Source organism: Cebus imitator, unplaced genomic scaffold, assembly GCF_001604975.1.
Source record: "Cebus imitator isolate Cc_AM_T3 unplaced genomic scaffold, Cebus_imitator-1.0 Scaffold315, whole genome shotgun sequence".
Lineage (NCBI taxonomy): Eukaryota > Metazoa > Chordata > Mammalia > Primates > Cebidae > Cebus > Cebus imitator.
The window spans coordinates 2,611,861-2,632,655 of NW_016107630.1; the positions used below are offsets into that span (position 1 = coordinate 2,611,861).

General features: G+C 38.9%; 1 protein-coding gene and 1 long non-coding RNA gene across 5 annotated transcripts in view; one reads left to right on the forward strand and one right to left on the reverse strand.

The window, feature by feature from the left end:
• LOC119467653 overlaps nucleotides 1–20,795 on the forward strand; it is an 81,516-nt gene that overhangs the window by 55,805 nt on the left and 4,916 nt on the right. The window lies entirely within an intron of this gene.
• Nucleotides 1–20,795, reverse strand: part of LOC108286178 (TLC domain-containing protein 4) — a 78,460-nt gene that overhangs the window by 13,154 nt on the left and 44,511 nt on the right. For all 4 annotated transcript variants that reach the window (XM_017503792.2, XM_017503793.2, XM_017503795.2 and 1 more), the window contains exon 6: nucleotides 9,111–9,184. In XM_017503792.2, coding sequence (XP_017359281.1) covers nucleotides 9,111–9,184 — 74 coding nt within the window. The remainder of the gene's footprint in view (nucleotides 1–9,110; nucleotides 9,185–20,795) is intronic.

The window sequence follows — 20,795 nt, forward strand, 5'->3', positions numbered from 1 at the left end:
GTCTCCCGGGTTCAAGCGATTCTCCTGCATCAGCCTCCCAAGTAGCTGGGAATACAGGAGCATGCCACAACGCTAGCTAATTTTCTTGTACTTTTAGTAGAGACAGGGTTTCACCATGTTGATCAGGATGGTCTTGATCTCCTGACCTCGTGATCCACCTGCCTTGGCCTCCCAAAGTGCTGTGATTACAGGCATGAGCCACTGCACCTGGCCGATTTTCCAATCTTAAACATTTAACAGTAATCTTCTAAATACCATATTTTCTCACAGGTTAAAATATCACCTCTATTCTGATCATTCCAGCATTCCTCTCTCTAGCTCTTACTAAATTTCCACTCAGATGCGCCGTTTGTCCTCTTATCCACTATCTCCAAACCAAATTCATCACCTTCCCTCTGAGTCTTCCTAATTCCCTGTCACTTTTAATGGGCACATTTCTCTGGATCCAATATAGGATTTGTCTTAAACCTGTCCATATTCTTTATCTCTAATTTTTTATCTATTCATTGCTAATTTCATTTTCTTTCTTTAAAATCTCTCTTTTGTCATCTCTCTAGTCCTACAGCCTAATGGACTCTTATTTACTTTCTGAACTAATAAAATTATACTGTTCATTCACACAACTAAGAACTGGATAACCTAATCCAAACTTTTGTCTCCAGTGTTACAATCTATCCTACAAATATCAAAACTTATAATCAGTCAATGCTCTTTCCAGGATGTCTTTCTCCACTATAATCTCAGCGTCCACTGGGTCAAGTTCATTCAGCTCTCCCAGGCACTCAACACCCTCTGTCTATCCACCCTCCTCCTAAGACATACTCTTTGATCCTACCAGGCCTGTACACTTTCTCTTTCACATAGCATGTTTATTTCACTTTTCAAAATCCTATGTTTCTTCTTTTCTTCTTGAAGGCCCTTCCCTCTCCATCTACTTCTTAAAACATTTTAAGAATGTGTGCCACATTCTCTGTGAAGCCTTACATGACAAATATCAATCAATGATAGGTCTTAAAATGTGGTCTATGGACCCCTGAGTCCTTTTTGGGAGGTCTTCAAGATAAAATGTTATTTGCCTTTTTCATTGTGCTGACTTTTGTACTGACAGTGCAACGCACTAGTAAATAAAACTGCTGGCATCTTAGCACAAATAAAGAAACAGTATCAGTAGCCACTGTAACCTTGCCCACCACAGGCTTGAAGTTAAAAACAAAACCAGAAAAAGAAAAAGTTTCCGTTAGAAAACTTTTTTTAATGAAGCAGTAAGAATTATTAATTTTATTATTTTTATTAAATGACCTCTAAGTTATGTGTCTTTTTAATATTCTATATGGTAAAATGGGAAGTACACACAAGGCATCTCTGCTGCAAAGTAAAATGGTTGTCTTGAGGAAAAACCCTCAGGTGATGGTTTGAACTCTAAGCTAAACTACCACATTCTTCCATAGAATGCCATTTTTACTTGGAAAAAAACAAAACAAAACAATAAACTATGATTGCTTGAGCCATCTGGTAGGCACTCTCAAAAATAAAAGAAGTGGGCTTGTCACATAAAGAAAAGCAACTGACAGTTTTGATGCCAACAACAAAATTTGAACTTTCAAATGAAAACCAGAATATTGGAAAATTTGTGTCTGCAACTGTGAGCCTGATGGCCTTTCAATACTTAAAGACTTTCCTAATGAGATCTGCAGTGATATTAAATAATGTGGGTTATTTTAAATGTCATCTAAAAAATGTTCAAGATTTAGAAGACCTACATAACTCAATGAGCCAATGTTTCCCCAATAACCAAAACATGATGTATCAAAATTATGCATATGTAAAACATTGAAAGCAGGCCGGGCACAATGGCTCACACCTATAATCCCAACACTTTGGGAGGCCAAGGCAGGTGGATCACAAGGTCAGGAGTTCAAGACTAGCCTGGCCAACATAGTGAAACCCCATCTCTAATAAAAATACAAAAAATTAGCTGGGTGTGGTGGTGCATGCCTGTAATCCCAGCTACTAAAGAGGCTGAGGCACGAGAATCACTTGAACCTGGGAGGCAGAGGTTGCAGTGAGCCAAGATCGCGCCACTGTATTCCATCCTGGGTGACAGAGTAAGACTCCATCTCAAAAAACAAAATTAACTCATTGAATACTAACAGTATTACATGTTAACATAATATTTGTTAGCATGTAATATTATTTATATATATAGTTTCTCAAAAACAGTTAAGAGCATTTAGGCAAGAAAGAAGTTAGTTTAGTTTATAAAGTAATTTATAAAGCTTTAAAGTATTATAAAGTTATGTGGGCATAACTCAGCAGCACAAATTTCACTGAAGCCCAGGTGTCTAAACTACTTCAGACCTTTTTCACTCTGTACCCCAGCACATGCATGCCATGTGCCTTCTTAAATTACACAAAGCTCTAAAACAAAGACAAGATAAAAATACCACAAACTATAAAGAAAACAACTTAACTATGGAAACTCTGACAGTGATTAAGAAGCTGTGCTCAATCTCTTTACTGCCCAATGATACCATTTCTTATTCATATTTTAACCCCAGTTCTCATTTTCTTAACTTAGGATTCAAAGCTTTTAGATAAAGGTATAATATAACTTTTTGCTATAAAATTATAAAATTAAACTACCTCAAATTTTATAATTTCTCTAAAAGAGTTTCAAACAAGAACAAATGGAAGTTCCTATTAGTGTCAAAGGTAGCTTTCTCCTACTTCAAAATCTCATAATCAGAATTAGTGTCAAAGGTAGCTTTCTCCTGCTTCAAAATCTCATAATCAGAATCATATCAAGAGAATTTGCTGAAGCTTAACTCATCACCTCTTGGGAGTCATTCATTCAAAAAGCAATCAAATGGCTACTACATGCCAGATGAACACTGGACCGTGCAAAGTTTAACAAAATTTGGCCCTTGACCTAATGAAATGTAAAGAGAAATAGGAAACATAAAAAAGAGAGAGAACTCTGCAATGAAATACAGTAAGTATAGTAATATAAACATATGTTGTCATTTTGAAAGCATACATAAGAGGCACCCAACTCTGCCTGGAAAGAGATGGCGTTTAGTGATGGAATGATCTCTGCATTGAGTCCTAAATAACAAGCAAGAAGACAAAGGCGTTGCCAGCAAATGGACAAGTTGGTGTGACATGAGAGTCTGAGGGGACATGTGGCAGAAGGAGATAAGACAGCTCTTCTTGCAGAGCTTTCTGTGTCACACTGAAGAGCTCATATTTTATCCTGTAAGCAGCCAGAGCCACTGAGAGGTTTTAACCAAGGAAGCTACATATATTCTTTTTCTTCTTAAGCTATGTTGTAGGTTCCTACAAAGCCATATATTACATTTACTATGGAAGATAAAAATATGGAAGAGAGATGAAAGGGGAACAGGATGGTAGGCAGGAGATGGTCTATGACAAGGGCTGGAAAACTATTTGCGTTAAGAGCCAGATAGTGAGCATTAAAGCAGTAGCTGCTGGAGGCCATCTGTTCTGTCAGAACTGCGCAATTCTGCCATGGTAGAGTTAAAGCAATCAGCAGACAAGTGAACATGGCTGTGCTCCAGTAAAACTTTGTTTACAAAAACAGGCAGCGGGTCTGGCCATGAGCCATGCATGGTTTGCCCACGTGGCCTAGAGCAGCACTGCCCAAAAGAACTTCCCACAATAACGTATGTGGCTCACACACATCTGTAGTTTCTGTGTATGGCCACGTGGAGCCATAAAGCACTAGAAATGCCAAAAGTTAAACAAGGAATTGAGTCTTAAATTTTATTTCCTTTTAAATGATTTAAATGAAACAGTCATAAGTGACTTGTGGTTACCCTACCAAACAGTACAGAGTTAGAAGCTGGTAAGGTAGCCATGAAGAGATGGTGAACCAGGGCACTGAAGGTAGAGAAGAGGTGGCAAAGGCAAGAAATATTTAGGAGGTGATATGGTAGGACCTAAGGCTGGACTAAATATAGTGAGGGAGAAACAGTAAGAAACACTTCACCCATGCTGGGCAGGAGTAACCAAGTGGACAGCTGGGCCAGGCACTGAATATAGAGGGAAACACGTTGTGTTACTTTAGACATGTTGATTCAACGTGCCACCTGAGAGAAGAAAACACTTGACTACAATACAAAGAAGTAGGTAGTATTAAATAGGTTGTTTTTATAGAGACAATGACTGTAATACAGGGATATTAAGTAACTTGTCCAGGGTCACAGGAAGTAAGTGCAAAGTTGAATTGCTACTTGAGTTTATCTGATTCCAAAACTAAGGCATAGTGCCTTCCACCAAGATGAGTAAATAGTTAAGAGCTGAAACCTTGGGAGGGAAGAACTCACCCAGAGAGAAGCAGGGAGAAGATCAGCGAGACTGTCTCAAAAAAAGAAAAAGAAAAAAGGGCCAGGCACAGTGGGTCAGGCCTGTAATCCCAGCACTTTGGGAGGCCAAGGCGGGTGGATCACCTGAGATCAGGAGTCCAAGACCAGCCTGGCCAACATGGTAAAATGCCATCTCTACTAAAAATACAAAAATTAGCTGGGTGTACTGGTGGACAACTGTAATCCCAGCTACTCAGGAGGCTGAGGCAGGAGAATTGCTTGAAGCTGGGAGGCGGAGGTTGCAGTGAGCTGAGATAACACTACTGCACTCCAGCCTGGGCAACAAAGGGAGACTCCATCTCCAAAAAACGAAAAAAAAAAAAAAAGAAGAAGAAAAGACAGCTAATCCAGGCTAATCACCTGGTACACACACTAATGCCAGACCTCTTGATAAAGAGACTAATAAAGTTTGTAGCACGAGAGTCTTCATCTATGGGATGCTTTTAGAAGAACATACTTAGTCTAGGATTGCTTATGGTAAATGACTCAGGAATGGATGGATTTATGAGATCTGACCCCCTCAAGAATGCCACATAAGCTATGTAACTCAAGATTAAGTGGAGGTGTTTTGTCACCAAGAGAGCTCGTTCTATGTCAATGATATGAACTGCACACATCACTTAGAGACCTCACAGGTTCCCAGGTGGTCTAGTGGTTCAACAAAAATTTTAATAAAAAATAATTTTTAAAGAGACCTCACAAGTAATCTTGTTCCAGAATGTACCCTATGCACACAGACCTAGCGATCCCATCAGTGGCCCTGAATGTATTTCTTCCTGCTTTGCCTGTGCCTCCAATGGCCAGTATCTTTGAAATTTTTCATGAGGCTTGATTCACGGTAAGCACTCTAACTCATGTGTCTCTCTGATGTGAAATACTCCCAATTTTCTGTTATCCCTATACTAAGTAACAAAGGACAACATATAATCATAGAAGCCTTCCCTGGGTTTTAGATTTTGACTAAGACTTGAAGGATACATAAATTTTTCAAAGATGGAGAGAAAATGGAGGATATAAATTAAGGAAGAAATATGAGAAAAACCCAAAGGAACTTAAGACAGTAAGAATACAAAACTGATTCTAATGAATGGTTTAAAAAAAGAGGCTGAAGACATATGGAGCACATCACAGGAAACTTCAGAAGTCAGAGAGAGATGTGTATAAACAGGATGCAGTTTTTAGTGAAAAATAAGGTACTGAAAGTGGAATGTAAGAAAGATGATTCTGGTAACACTGTGAGGAAAGGACTCAGAGGACTGGAATTAGGGAAGTCAGTTAGAAAGCTGTTGTAGAAATCAAACCCTGGCACGTACGGCCAAATGACTTAACAAGAGTACCAAGACTATACAATGGGGAAAACATAGTCTCTTCAACAAATGTGCTGGAAAAACTAGACAGCCACATTCTAAGAATGAAGCTGGACCCTATACCATATACAAAAATTAATTCAAAATAAATTAAAGACATACACATAAGACCAAACTATGAAACTCCTAGAAAGAAATATAGGGGGAAGGCTTCAGGACATTAGACTTAGCAATGATCTTTTGGATACGATACCAAAAGCACAGGCAACAAAAACAAAACCAGATAAATGGGACTTCATAAACTTTAAAACTTCTTCACGTCAAAGGAAACAATCAGCAGAGTGGAAAAGCAACCTATGCTTTTTTTCATATATTTGATAAAGGATTAATATTCAGAATATAGAAGGAACTAATACAACAAAACAAATAACGCAATTTAAAAATGAGCAAAGGGCCAGGTGCAGTGACTCATGCCTGTAATCCCAGCACTTTGGGAGGTCAAGGTGGGAGGATCACTTGAGGTCAGGAGTTGAAGACCAGCCTGGCCAACATGGCAAAACCCCATCTCTGCTAAAAATACAAAATTAGCTTGGCATGGTGGTATACGCCTGTAATCCCAGCTTTTCAGGAGGCTGAGGTACAAGAATCACTGGAACCCAGGAGGTGAAGGTTGCAGTGAGCCGAGATTGCGCCACTGCACTCCAGACTGGACAACAAAGCAAAACTGCATTTAAAAAAAAAAAAAAAGGAAAAAACGGGCAAAGAACTTGAACAGGCAATTCTTCAAAGATATACAAANAAAAAAAAAAAAAAAGGAAAAAACGGGCAAAGAACTTGAACAGGCAATTCTTCAAAGATATACAAATAGCCAACAAATACATGAAAAGATGCTCCACATCACGAATCAAAGTAAAATGTAAATCAAAACCACATGACCAGCTGGGCACAGTGGCTCAAACCTGTAATCCCAGCATTTTGGGAGGCCAAAGTGGGAGGACTACTTGAGCCCAGGAGTTGAGACCAGCCTGGGCAACATAGCGAAACTCTTATCTCTACAAAAAATACAAAAATTAGCCAGGTGTGGTGGCTAATTTTCTAAGTAGCTGGCCTGTAGTCCCAGCTACTTAGAAGGCTGAGGTGGGAGGATCCTTTCAGCCTGAGAGGTTGAGGCTACAGTGAGCCAAGATCATGCCACTACACTCCAGCCTGGGAACCAGAGACCCTGTCTCCAAAAAAAAAAAAAAAAAACAGAAAAGAAAAGAAAAAAACCACATGAGCTATCACCTCCACCCATTAGAATGGCTACTATCAGAATAACAGAAAACAGCAAGTGCTGATGAGGATGTGAAGAAATCAGAACCCTTGTGCACTGTTGGTGGGAATGTAAAAAGATATACACATTATGGAAAACAGTATGAAGCCTCATCAAAAAATTAAGAGGGCCATCATATGATCCAGAAGTCGCACTTCTAGAAATATATCCAAAAGAATTCAAAGCAGGGTCTCAAAAATTATTTGTATGTCCATGTCCATTCCAGCATTATTCACAACAGCCAACGGGTGCAAGTAATCTCAATGTCCATGGATGGATGAATAAGGAAAATGTGTTATGCATACAACAGCCTTTAAAATGAAGAAAATCCTGTCACATGCTACAACATGATGAACTTCAAGGATATTAGAGTAAGCAAAATAAGCCAGGCACAAAAGGATAAACACTGTATGATTCCATTCATGTGAATTATTTAATCAAAATCATAGAAACAGAAAGTGCAAAGGTGGTTGTCTAGGGCTTGCAGGAGAGGGATTTAGTATTTAATGGGGGTAGAGTTTCAATTTTGTGAAATGAAAAAGTTCTAAAGATCTGTTGCACAACAATGTGAATATACTTAACACAACTGCACTATATTCTTAAAAATGGTTGAGATGGGCCAGCTGCGGTGCCTCATGCCTGTAATCCCAGTACTTTGGAAGGCCAAGATGGGCAGATCACCTGAGCTCAGGAATTCAAGACCAGCCTGGCCAACATGGCGAAAACCCGTTTCTACTAAAAATACAAATATTAGCCAGGTGTGGTGACGGGCACCTGTAATCCCAGATACTTGAGACACTGAGGAAGGAAAATCACTTGAACCTGGGAAGTGGAGGTTGCAGTGAGCTAAGATTGTGCCACTGCACTCCAGCCTGGGCAACAGAGTGAGACTCCATCTCAAAAATAATAATAATTCCCTAACGATGGCTATCAATATTACAAATTGTTAGTTATTTACATTGTTGTATATTTAAATTAAAACTAGTCTTTTTAAAAAATAATTTTTTACAGATAGGGTTTCTCTGTTTTGCCCAAGCAGGATCTCAGCTCAAACTCCTGGACTAACCACTCACTCTCTTGGACTCATGCAATCCTTCCGCCTTAGCCTCCCAAACAGCTAGGACTACAGGCATGCACCATCACACCCAGCTAATTTTCTTTCTTTCTTTCTTTCTTTTTTTTTGTAGGGATGGTATCTCACAATGTTACCCAAGCTAGTCTCAAACTCCTGGCCTCAAGCAATCCTCCTGCCTCAACCTCCCAAAGTGCTGGGATTTAGAGATGTAAGCCCCTGAGCCCAGCCAAAAGTACCCTTTTACATTTAAAAAATAAAAATATTATGTTTTTCAATGAGGCACTAAGGTAATCTCAGTATAAGAATTTGGGGACAGGAGGAAGTTAGTGTTAGGGATATGAACTGGACCCAAAATGAGCCAGAGTGATATTTATCCTTTTCCATAAACAAAATTCTAAGATTCAGTGTGTACCATTCATCTTGAAGTGTACAACATGGAGGGTGAAAGAATGCACTGGAAGCAGGCATCATAAAGCATCACTGTCCTGCAAAGAGCAGGGTTTAAAAGGTAGCACCACCACTTCCTAGCTAGGGAAACTTGGGTAAGTTACTCTAACTTTTCCAAGGCTCACTTTCATCATTTGTATGATGGTGATAACAATTCATATCACAGATTCACAGATCGCATCTTTTTTTTTTTAAGAGACCGAGTCCCACTCTGTCACCCAGGCTGGAGTGCAGTGGCGCAATCTCGGCTCACTGCAACCTCCGCCTCCCAGGTTCAAGTATTCTCCTGCCTCAGCCTCCCAAGTAGCTGGGACTACAGGTGCATGCTGCCACATCCGTCAAACTTATTTTGTATTTTAGTAGAGACAGGGTTTCACCGTGTTGCCCAGGCTGGTCTAGAACTCCTGAGCACAAGGCAATCCGCCTGCCTCAGTCTCCCAAAGTGTTAGGATTACAGGCGTGAGCCACTGCGCCCAGCCTCCACATCTTTTATATAGTAAATTTAGGATCACAGAAAAGGATCTGCCCAAACTAAAAATAAACAGCATGACTTTTAAGATAATCAATTAATATCAATATCATACCGCTGATTCACAAAAGGGCTGGAAAGCTCTGCAAGCAGGCGAAAATTCCCAACGTATGCCAGCACTCCATCTTTCTGGATGATAAACATAAAACACAGTGTCAAGGGCAACGTTTTAAACAAAATTCCCAAATACCACAGAAATATCCAATAGCTTCTCAGCATTATATAACAATCAATACCAAAACAGATCAAGAAGTTTTCTACCTTTTACTGTCAAACTGATTTTCTTCATGAGAATACAGAAAGACCCTTAGAATTCTACAGTATTTTTAAAAAACAGTAAATTATACACTTCCGTTCACTTATGTATATAGTGTCCATTTGTAAAAATAGGCTTCAAGCAGTTGTTTCATGTTAAACAAGTTAACTCTGTAAATAACCACTAGTGATAGCATTTTCAAATTACTGTAGAAAAGAATGATCACAAAGTACTGTGAATTTCAGAAGGTGAGGAGTTTTAAAACAATTCAATACCTGATAAGAACTCACTTTTATATCCATTACTAAGTGGAAGCACCTTAAAAATCTCAAAAAAGCACTTAAGCTAAATAACAATACATAAGCCTGTGGGCAGAGGCAAATTTGCCCGCTATGACAACATATGCCACCATGTTTGTTCTGAAAAATATATTTGCCAATCAGAACATCCTAGAGCTAAATTTAGGATCTTTGGGATCTTTCTAAATTGAAGCATAATACCCAATACATCCCACCAATTTAATAATATGAAAAGTTTAGCACAGTTAGTAAACAAGGGAAAGAAAACCAAAAGTATACACTCTAAAAATTTTACTTAATATACTTAAAAATTTGCTACTAAGTAAATGGAGTCACTCTAGCACTCGCAATTAAATCAGAATTATGATTACATGCCAAAGAAAATAGTCCTCCCCATCCCAATACATTAGATATACATGAAAGTTTGGCAACTATTTTTCTACTGGCTATGTCATGCTGCCTTCCAAATGAGAAGAATATGAAACATTTTTTTTTTAAAACAGGTGAACTTTTTAATTGATGATTTTTAATATTTATCCATGAAAATTATTTTAGGGAATCAAAATTCTAAGCTAGATTCTAAGAACTACCTTTAACAAGGTTAATCTAAAACTTTTTATAATCACAAATTCATTATCCTTAGCAGTACTGGAATGTGTGATGAGGCAGAAGGAAGGAGGGATGGCCAAAGACAGAGACAGCAGGTGGGAGGAGTACTGTATGCACAGGGGGTGACCAACTTTTCAGAGTCAACCGGGGCATAGCCCATACCAGTCCAGAGACATAACAATGTATGAGAAAGAACTGTGCACAGGTTTTATTACTTTAACACAGAAATATGAAGAATAGGTATTTATTTGAAATTATTATTCTATACTAGTTTTCTGTTATAATACATGCTTTTATTTAAACAAGATGGAAGGAGTGCAGATCAATTTAGATGTGCTTGCCTGTCTTATTCTAGACTTGTGAGACACAGTCTCCTTAGGTGCTCACACATCTCTTCCACCAAGCCTATATTAGTTTGCTAGGGCTGTCATAACAAAGTACCAAAAACTGGGTGGCTTAAACAAAGAAATGTATTGTCCCACAGTTATGGAGGCTAGAAGTCCAAGATCAAGTGGTTGACAGGGTCATGCGCTCTCTGCAGGCACTAGGTAAGAATCTGTTCCAGGACTCTCTGCCAGCCTCCTGCAGTTCCTTGGCTTGTGGCAGCCTAACTCCAATCTCCATGTGGCATTATCCCTATGTGCATGTCTGTGTCCAAATTTCCCCTTTTCGTAAGACCAGTCAACGTGGATTAGCGGCTCACCACATTTTAATACAAACTCATCTTAACTGACTACATCTACAATGACCCTATTTCCAACTGAGGTTACATTCTAAGGTATCAGAAGTTAGGACTTCAACCTATGATTTTGGAGGGGACACAATTCAACCCGTAACAATGCCCAATCCCAAATTCTTTCCTGTCTGTTGTGCAGTATGTTCTGTTTTGCTTATCTATCTCCCTAATTTAATTTTCTGTCTTTCCATCTGTCTATCACATATCATTATATACTAATATATATAAAACAACAGATAGATTTCCATATACAATAACTTTCCTTGTAAGTAATGTCTGGGACACTCTGGTGTTGATATCATAACTGTTCTTATTTTCATTATCTGAACTCTTGGAAACTGCAGTCACAGTATTCACAGTGTGGAAAGTTAAACTAACACTATGTCAATACAAATCACAGCAGTTAATGCAATGGGCAAAGTCAATGATAGACTGTTACTGCTCACAATTACATCACACTTGCATTGCATTAGTGGATGATCCACTATTGTAAACTGCAAATCATAGCTGCCATGATTTTTTCTATGCCACAGGAAGGGGTCTCCTGGGCTGCAGGATTTTCAGTGGTAAAAATGGTACAAACAGGAAAGCTCTAAACAGGCCGCTCTCATCTTTGTTTTACTATGAATGCATTTAGGCTGGGCATGGTGGCTCACACAGGTAATCCCAGAACATTGGGAGGCTGAGGCAAGAGGATTGCTTGAGCCTAGAGGGTCGAGACCAGCCTGGGCAACACAGAGAAGCTGCATCTCTATAAAAAACTTAAAAATAATAAATAATTCATTTTAATATATTTTATAAATCATATTTGCAGCTAAAAAAAAAACAGAGGGATGAGAAAAGCACAAATGTCTGACCCCTCTAATTTATTCAGCATAAAGAAGCACTTTAAAGATAATAAGGAACACATTTCCATTTACATTTCAAATTCCTTAGGTATTTGGGTGCTTTTTTAATTAAAAAAATTTGGTGATTTATTCAAAGTTTAGGTGAGTTTTCTCAAAAGAATTGCTTGGAATATTTAATAAGAAGTTAAAATAACAAGTAATTATGTTCAATTATAGACAATCCAAGTAAAGTAAGAGAAATAAAACATTCTGTTTTTTGCCACCTCTAGTTAAATTCGGTAGTGAATTAGGGCAAGGTAGAACTTTGAATATAGTACACAACTAGATATGACTCTTGAGGGAACAAAAAAAATGCAAGGAAAAGGTTATTTTAATGAGATTCTTACTTGAGCCAGACATAAACATCTTAGAAATATTTGTATTATAATCCCTCACTAAGATAGATTCATGTATGTAGTAAACATCAAGCATTAAAAAAAAAAGGTGAACTTTTTATTCCTTAAGTATAAATTCTCTCATTCATAACATTGACTTTCTCTCCTCAAAGGTGATTTTTCTTCTGATCTATTTTTCCTAACAATTCTCTTTAGTTGTTCTAAGTCTGTGGCATTCTACATAACTATGTTCAATGTTTAGAGAACATGACAGACCAGACTACTGCAAAATGTTATGAGTTAATATGTCCCTAAGGTCAGCCAAAATCCTTGTTAAATTTCTTACCATATCCTTCAAATAAATAGTTTTTCCAAAGATGAGACCAAATACCAAAATTTATTTTTATACAACTTATAAAGTATTTTAAAGCAGACTCCCAAAAGTCATGTAAAATATCAAAATAATATAGCAGCAACAGCCTTAGCGTTAAATTTCAAAAACCATTTTAGGCTGGGTGCAATGGTGCACACCTATAGTCTGACTCAGCTACTCAGAAGGCTAAGGCAGAAAGATCACCTGAACCCAGGAGTTTCAGGTTGTTTCTGTGAGCACTGCACACCAGCCTGGGTAACACAGCATGGCCCTGTTTCTCAAAACAAAATTTTTAAAAATTCTAAAAATTTCTCTCTAGTTAGTATTAACTTTAAAAATAAAAAAAAATCATGAAATAGAAAAGATTACTTCTTCCAACTCCTTAAAAGGTAAAGAATTAAAAGTAACTATAACTATTAACCAGAGTACCAAATTAATAACAGATAAAACCTGACTTTATGATTTTAAGTATCAAAAGAATCACTATAAAAATGATAAATTTGATGTTATGTTCATCTAAACAACTTTGGACAAAGTACAAATCTTCCATGCTTTGAGGAAGTTGTCTCTTGAATTAAAAAAAAAATTGGGCATAACATCCTGGTCCTTCTCATTCCTCTCTCCTCTTCCCAAAGAGAATGGTTAGTTCTAGTATTTCTAGCCCAGTGGTTTTCTATGTGTAGTTCCCAGATGAGCAGCATCCGCTTGACTTGGAAACTTGCTAGATGTAGATATTCCTGGGCCCCATCCAAGACATAATGAATGGGAAACCATGAGGAGCAGGACCAGCAGCTGTATTTTGCAGGCCTTTCAGGTGATTCCAACGTCTATTAAAGTGGAAGAAGTGATTTCCTAGCCTACAAATGGCCAGTGATCACTCAGCCACAAAGAGCTAGAAACTGTACTGAGCAAAGGTTTACAAACACCCACCTCGGACTGCACAGCATTCTTAACGTGGACCTGCTACATTCCTCTAGAAAAGTTTTTCCTGACCCCTTAACTCTTAGCTGAGAGAACACCCAGTTAAAGGTCTCTGCAATCTCTGTGCTTATCTGTTAGAGTACTTAGCTCCTTGCAAATATCTACATTTCATGTGCCTTATTCACTATTATACCCATAAAGCCTAGCACAGCGCCTGCCCCATGTTTCCTGAGTTGAACCTTGCCTTCCCAGCGCTGTTAAACAAGCACATCACCTCTAAAGTCAAAATCCCAAGAATCCTTCAGGCCTATTTCTGAATGGCTGAGAGGATTATGAGAATATTAGCCTTTGGCTGGACATGGTGGTTCACGCCTATAATCCCAGCACTTTAGGAGGCTAAAACAGGAGGATCACTTGAGCCCAGCCAGGGCAATGTTAGTGAGACCCTGTCTCTTACAGAAAAAAACAAAAACAAAAACTCACACTTCATTCCAAAAGAAAAGGAGAAAACCATCCAATTTTAATGTCATAAAGATATTAGTGGAACAGAATTAGAGGTTATCAAATTTGTTATGAGAAAAAAAGTCTGAAGTTTTAATCTCCAACACCGATACATTTAGATTAGTGAAGCAAGGCTGGTAAAAGTGGATACGCAAGTAGAAGAGGTAGGGGAATGTGGGGCCTGCGTAACAGAGGTAAAACGTCTGAAAGCAGGCGGTTAGCGAGCACACTGGCAATCTAAGGAGCAACAGGATGTAGCGTAAAAAAAAGACAAACCAGGGTTATAGCTCTGCCCTTACTGGCCATGTGACCTTGTGCCTATTACTGAATTCCTTTGATCCTATCCCAAGAAATCTATAACAAATGGTTAATACATTTAAATATGGCCACCATTACTACCATCATCTTCATCACTTTATAAAATATAAAATGAGGGAATTAAAATTAACCAATAGATGGATGCATCTAGGAATGCCATTTGATACCACTACTATATCCCAATGCTGACGGTAGAACTTCCAGAAATATTTATTGGAAAACTGACTAGTGTAAGTCTTTTTAAAACTTTGGCCGGGCGCAGTGGCTCATACCTGTAATCCCAGCACTTTGGAGGCCAAGTTGGCTGGATCACAAGGTCAGGAGTTTGAGACCAGCCTGGCCAAGATGGTGAAACCCTATCTCTAATAAAAATACAAAAATTAGCCGGGCGTGGTGTTAGGCGCCTGTAATCCCAGCTACTCGGGAGGCTGAGGTTGGAGAATCGCTTGAACCCGGGAAGTGGAGGTTGCAGTGAGCCAAGATGGCGCCACTGCACTCTAGCCTGGGCGACAGAGCAAGATGCCATCTCAAAAAAAAAAAAAAACTTACTCTATTTGAGCAATTCATTATTATAATTAAGCAATTACGTCTCAGGTGGTGGGGAAAGTTAAAAGCAATTAAGTTTTGAGAGGCAGAGACAGTTAATGACCATAGGCCTGTGGTATGGAGGACAGGATTTGAATCCTAGCTCTGTGGCAACTTTGGGTAACGCTATAATTTCAGTTTCTCCATTTGTAAAATGGGCAAAATTCCATCTTTATAGCAAGACTGCCGTGAAAATAAAATGTGATGCATCCTGATGGCAATCAAGAAAAAGACTAAAACAGAAAGGGCACTCAAAAGAGGGAAAAGGACTAGGTGCAGTGGCTCACACATATAATTCCAGCACTTTAGGAGGTTGGGGCAGGAGGATCACTTGAAATCAGGAGTTCCAGGCCAGCCTGGTAAACATAGTAAGACCCCACAGCTACAAAAAAATATTTTTTTTTAATTAGCCAGGCATGGTGGCATGTGACTATAATCTACTTAGGAGGCTGAGGCAAGAGGATCACTTGAGCCCAGGAGTTAAGGCTGTAGCAAGCTATGATTGCACCGCTGCACTCCAGCCTGCGTGACAGAGTATCTGTCTCTAAAAAACAAGTGAACCAGGTAAATGTTCTTATTACAATTATAAAGAAAAGACTTAAACAGGCCTATTCCTTCCTGCCTAGGTATAATCATTCACATCTAGTTACTGACACAGGGGTGACCACACAGTCTCTATGAGTCAGGCCTGGGTGATGGGAAGGAATGGATGATTAGACAGATCATTACAGTCAGGAAGGATCAGATGCACTACTAATGAACACTGCTAAATATTTTACTAGAAAAGATAACTTACATGAGCAAATGACCCCAAAAAGCAGTTAATGTTACTTTCTACTTGTTGCAGAAAAACACTCGGGACGAAAAGGAAAATGAATACTTCTAAGGGTAAACTAAACTGTTTTATTGACCCCATGGTTTTTGTCAGCTTTGCATCTCATTTTGCACAGCTGTATTTCACCAACCCGAATTTAGTTGTGTTCATAATGACTTTATGTTCATCATACCACAGCGTGGCATGGTTGAAATGGCCTCTGAAAATTACCTAGTTTCTATTACCAATAGATTTTTAAATCCTATCCACAAAAGCTCTTCCAGTTTGCCTTAAACTTAGGGTGGATCACCCCATGGTGAAGAGCACAAACAGCTCACTGCATCATGGGATTGCTATTCAAAAGTCCCAAAACTACACCGCTCTCTCAGATTTCCACCTGCCTGTCCTACTTCTGATCCTCGCAACCCAAAAAACTTAATTGAATCCAATCTCTTTTTCATATAAACCTTCTGATATTTGTAGACAGTCATATGCTTATCATTTTCACATTGCTCAGGTAAAGATGCTTCTAGCCAACCCTTTTCAGAGTTCCTGAGACCTATTAACTACAGTCTTCACAAAATAAAAACAAAACAAACAACAGAAATCAATGAGCCTCTTGATTAAACGAACCATTTACACAATGGTTCTCTGAAGAGAATTTTGGCAGAATGAATCAATATCCTTAAAACATACATAGATATTTGCCCAAGAATTCCACTCAACAAAATTATTCTTTGAAAATAATTATTCATGTGCACAAATGGGAAGATACATGGGTATTCACTCAAAGTTACCTATGTCACTGAAACACATAACAACAGGGCATTGGTTAAATATTATTACATATCCATATGCCACCAATAGAGACAATGATACCACCAATAGTCTGAGAATGAAAACATCTTCAGAACTTGCAAAAGACTCAGAGTTTACCTCCTTCACTTTCTTAGATGCCATTTGAGGATATGCTGCAGCAAAATAAGTGAATAAACAAGAAAGTCAAATACATGGGATTGAGGAAACAGTGACTTCAGCCCAGGACTGGAATGACAGGGAGCCCCAGGACACTGGCAGCAGCCCAGAGAGCAATCTGTTCAGACTGCAGCAGAATAGCAAGCTCCTGGAGCAGGTACGTAGGAGCTGGGAAAAGATGGTTGCAGAGATTTAGTAGTATCCTTGAGTATGAAACTACTCAAATATGCAGTAAAGGCAAGTGATGGAGAAAAAAAAAGAAGGCAATTAAAACTCCAAAAATATGACACAGGAAATGTAATCCAGGTCCTGCAGCAAACTATTTTAATGCAATCATAATAAATACTTGACTGATTTTCTATGTGTAGATCAACTGGCTGCAAAGAAAACCTTATATGATTACAGAACACAAAGTAGATATTTTTAAATCTCAGCAATACACAAGTACAAGTGATAAAAACTGAGAAGCAACGCAGAAGTTAGAGAAGTAGAAGAAAAAATAGGGGCACTAATATCTTCATTTCTAAAAGTATCAAGAGGCCAGGGGTGGTGGTTCATGCCTGTAATCTTAGCATTTTGGGAGGCTGAGGCAGGAGGATCACTTGAGCCCAGCAGTTTCGGACCAGGCTGAGCAATGCAAGGAGACCCCATCTCTACAGAAAATTTTTTTTTAATTAGCTGTGGTGGGGAGAGAGATCCAAGATGGCTGATTACTAGCAGCTCAGGATTGTAGCTCCCAGCGAAAACACAGAGAACGAGAGGGCGCCACACTTTCAGATGAATTTTTCTTGCTCACAGACCAGGAGATTCCCAGCAGAAGAGCCCCACAGGTCACCAGTGTGACTCTTGTGGCCGGCACAGCGGTTTGGCCGGCGCAGAGGTTTTGCCGGCGCCCCGCATGGCGGTTCTTGGTACAGAGTAAATGGGACTGGGTCCCCTTTTGGTCGACGTTTGGAGCTCCAGGAAGGCAGAGTCGCCTATTCAGCTGATTGAAAAAGGGACTCAAGAAGGAAGCCAGACCAGAGATTGCCGGGCAGAAAAGCACCACGAATCTTAACGCTGCTGTTTTGGCCGACACAGTGGGTTGCTCAGATTCTGGCACTGGGAATCAACAAGTTGGACGTCCACTCAGAGACCTGATTTGAAAGTCAGTAATTACAAAGACGACAGGTGGATAAATTTACAACGATGGGAAGAAACCAGCGTAAAAAGGCTGAGAAGACCCAAAATCAGAATACCTCTGCCTCTACAGGGGATCACAGTTCCTCATCAACAAGGGAACAAGGCCTGATGGAGAACGAGTGTGTTCCATTAACAAATTTAGGCTTCAGAAGGTGGATAATAAGAAACTTCTGTGAATTCGAAGAGCATGTTCTAGCCCAATGTAAAGAAACTGAGAACCTTGAAAAAAGGTTTGATGAAATCCTAACGAGAATAGACAATCTAGAGAGGAATATAAGTGAATTAATGGAACTGAAGAATACAATAAGAGAACTCCACGAAGTATGCACAGGTTTTAACAGTCGAATTGATCAAGCAGAAGAAAGGATATCAGAGGTCAAAGACCAACTTAATGAAATGAAACGAGAAGACAAGATTAGAGAAGAAAGAGTAAAAAGGAATGAGCAAAGTCTCCAAGAAATATGGGACTATGTGAAAAGACCTAATTTACATTTGATAGATGCACCTGAATGTCATGAAGAGAATGAATCCAAGCTGGAAAATATTCTTCAGGATATTATTCAGGAAGACTTTCCTAACCTAGTAAGGCAGGAAAATACTCAACTTCAGGTAATACAGAGAACACCACAAAGATATTGCTCAAGGAGAGCAACCCCAAGACACATAATCGTTAGATTCACCAGGGTTGAAATAAAGGAGAAAATTCTAAGGGCAGCTAGAGAGAAAGGTCAGGCTACCCATAAAGGGAAGCCTATCAGACTCACAGCAGATCTCTCAGCTGAAACCCTACAAACTAGAAGAGAGTGGGGGTCAATATTTAATATCCTCAAAGAAAAGAATTTTCAACCCAGAATCTCATATCCAGCCAAATTAAGCTTCATAAATGAAGGAAAAATAAAATTTTTCACGAATAAGCAAGCACTCAGAGATTTCATCACCACCAGGCCTGCTTCACAAGAGCTTCTGAAGGAAGCACTATACACAGAAAGGAACAACCAGTATCAGTCAGCCCAAAAACTTACCAAAAGGTAAAGAGTATCTCCATGATGAAGAATCTATATCAACTAATGGGCAAAATAGCCAGCTAGCATTAAATGACAATATTAAACTCACAAATATCAATATTAATCTTAAATTTAAATGGATTAAATGCCCCAATCAGAGACAGACAGGCAAATTCAATGAAAAGTCAAATCCCATCGGTTCACTGTATCCAGATCCATCTCATAAGCAAGGACGCACAGAGACTCAAAACAAAGCGTTGGTGGAAGACTTACCAATCAAATGGAGAGCAAAAAAAAAAAAAAAGAAAACAGGAGTTGCAACTTTTGTCTCTGACAAAACAGACTTTAATAGTAACAAAGACTGAAAGAAACAAAGGGCATTACAAAATGGTGAAAGGATCAATGCAACAACAGGAGTCAATGATCATAAATATATATGCACCCAATATAGGAACACCCAGATACATAAGTTCTTAATGACTTATAAAGAGACTTGGACTCCCGCACAATAATAGTGGGAGACTTTGACACCACATTGTTAATATTTGACAGATCAATGAGATAGAAAATTAACAGGGACATCTATGATTTGAACTCAGACCTGGAACAAGTAAACTCAGTGAATATTTATAGAATTCTTCACTCCAGGTCCACAGAACATACATTTTTCTCAGTATCATATTACACCTATTTTGAAAGTGACCACATAATTGGAAGTAAATCACTCTTCAGCATTTGCATAGCATTTCACAGATTTAAATGAAATATTGGTTGGCTGTTTGTTATTTTCTTCCCTTATTCCTTCCTGTCTCCGCTGTTAAGCACAATTATCGGCATAAAAGAGGTTTTTAATACCCATTTTTAGATTGCATTCCAGCCTGGGCAATAGAGCAAGACTCCTGTTCTCTCTCCCCCTTTCTCTTTCTTTCTTTCAAAAATAATAATAATTCTAACTCAATTAAAAAAAAATTAGCTGTGGTGGTGAATGTCTGTGGTCCCAGCTACTCAGGAGGCTGAGGCAGGAGGATTGCTTGGCCCTGGGAGGTCAAGGCTACAGTAAGCCCTGATAGTGCCACTGCACTCCAGTGTGGGTTACAGAACGAGACACTGCCTCGAAAAAAAAAAATTTTGTTTTAAGTATCAAGGGGTGCTGCAGGACCAGAAATAAGAATACTAAAAGTTTTAAAAGGAACTGAGAGACAACTAGCATTCCCTAACTACATTGGGAGGAAGAATGAAAGGCAAATTGGGGTATGAAAGTTAAATTCTTGTCCACCATAGCAAGAAAATACTATCTAACATTATTTATTATCCAACATTAACAAATCAAGATGTGGATAGTCTCTGAACATGGCCACATCAATTCCTTCCCTCGCTGTATGTGCAAAATGTTCCTCATATCAAGAGGAGGTCTTATTTCCCACCCCTTAAATCTGAACTGCCCTCAACAACTCACTTGATGAATAGAACATACTGGAATTATCTATGTAGTAAGTCTTCTGAAGCCAGGTTCTAATAAGCCTTGCAGCTTCCTCCTGGGTCACTTGGAACAATCACTCTTGAAATGTTCTTCAGAACACAATGACAAAGTTGTGAGAAGCCCAAGCTACAAGGAAGGACCACATGCAGATACTCTCCCACTGAACTCCCACCGATGAGCCCTTCTTAGACATTCAACCCTGTTGAGCTTTTAGATGATCCCAAACTCCACTGCCATTTAACAGCATCCACATGAGACATCAAGCAAGACTGTCCAGCTGGCTTGCTTTCTCCCTTCATTTTTTAAAAATATTATTAAGAACTCATGAGTCAACGGATTTTAATCAACCACAGTCATTATTCTAATTGATGATCAAAGTATCACATTTTAAGCCAACAGAAGAGCCTTCACATTGGATCTTATGTCTTTTTGACATAGTCCCATTAATCTTTGATAGGTTCCTTG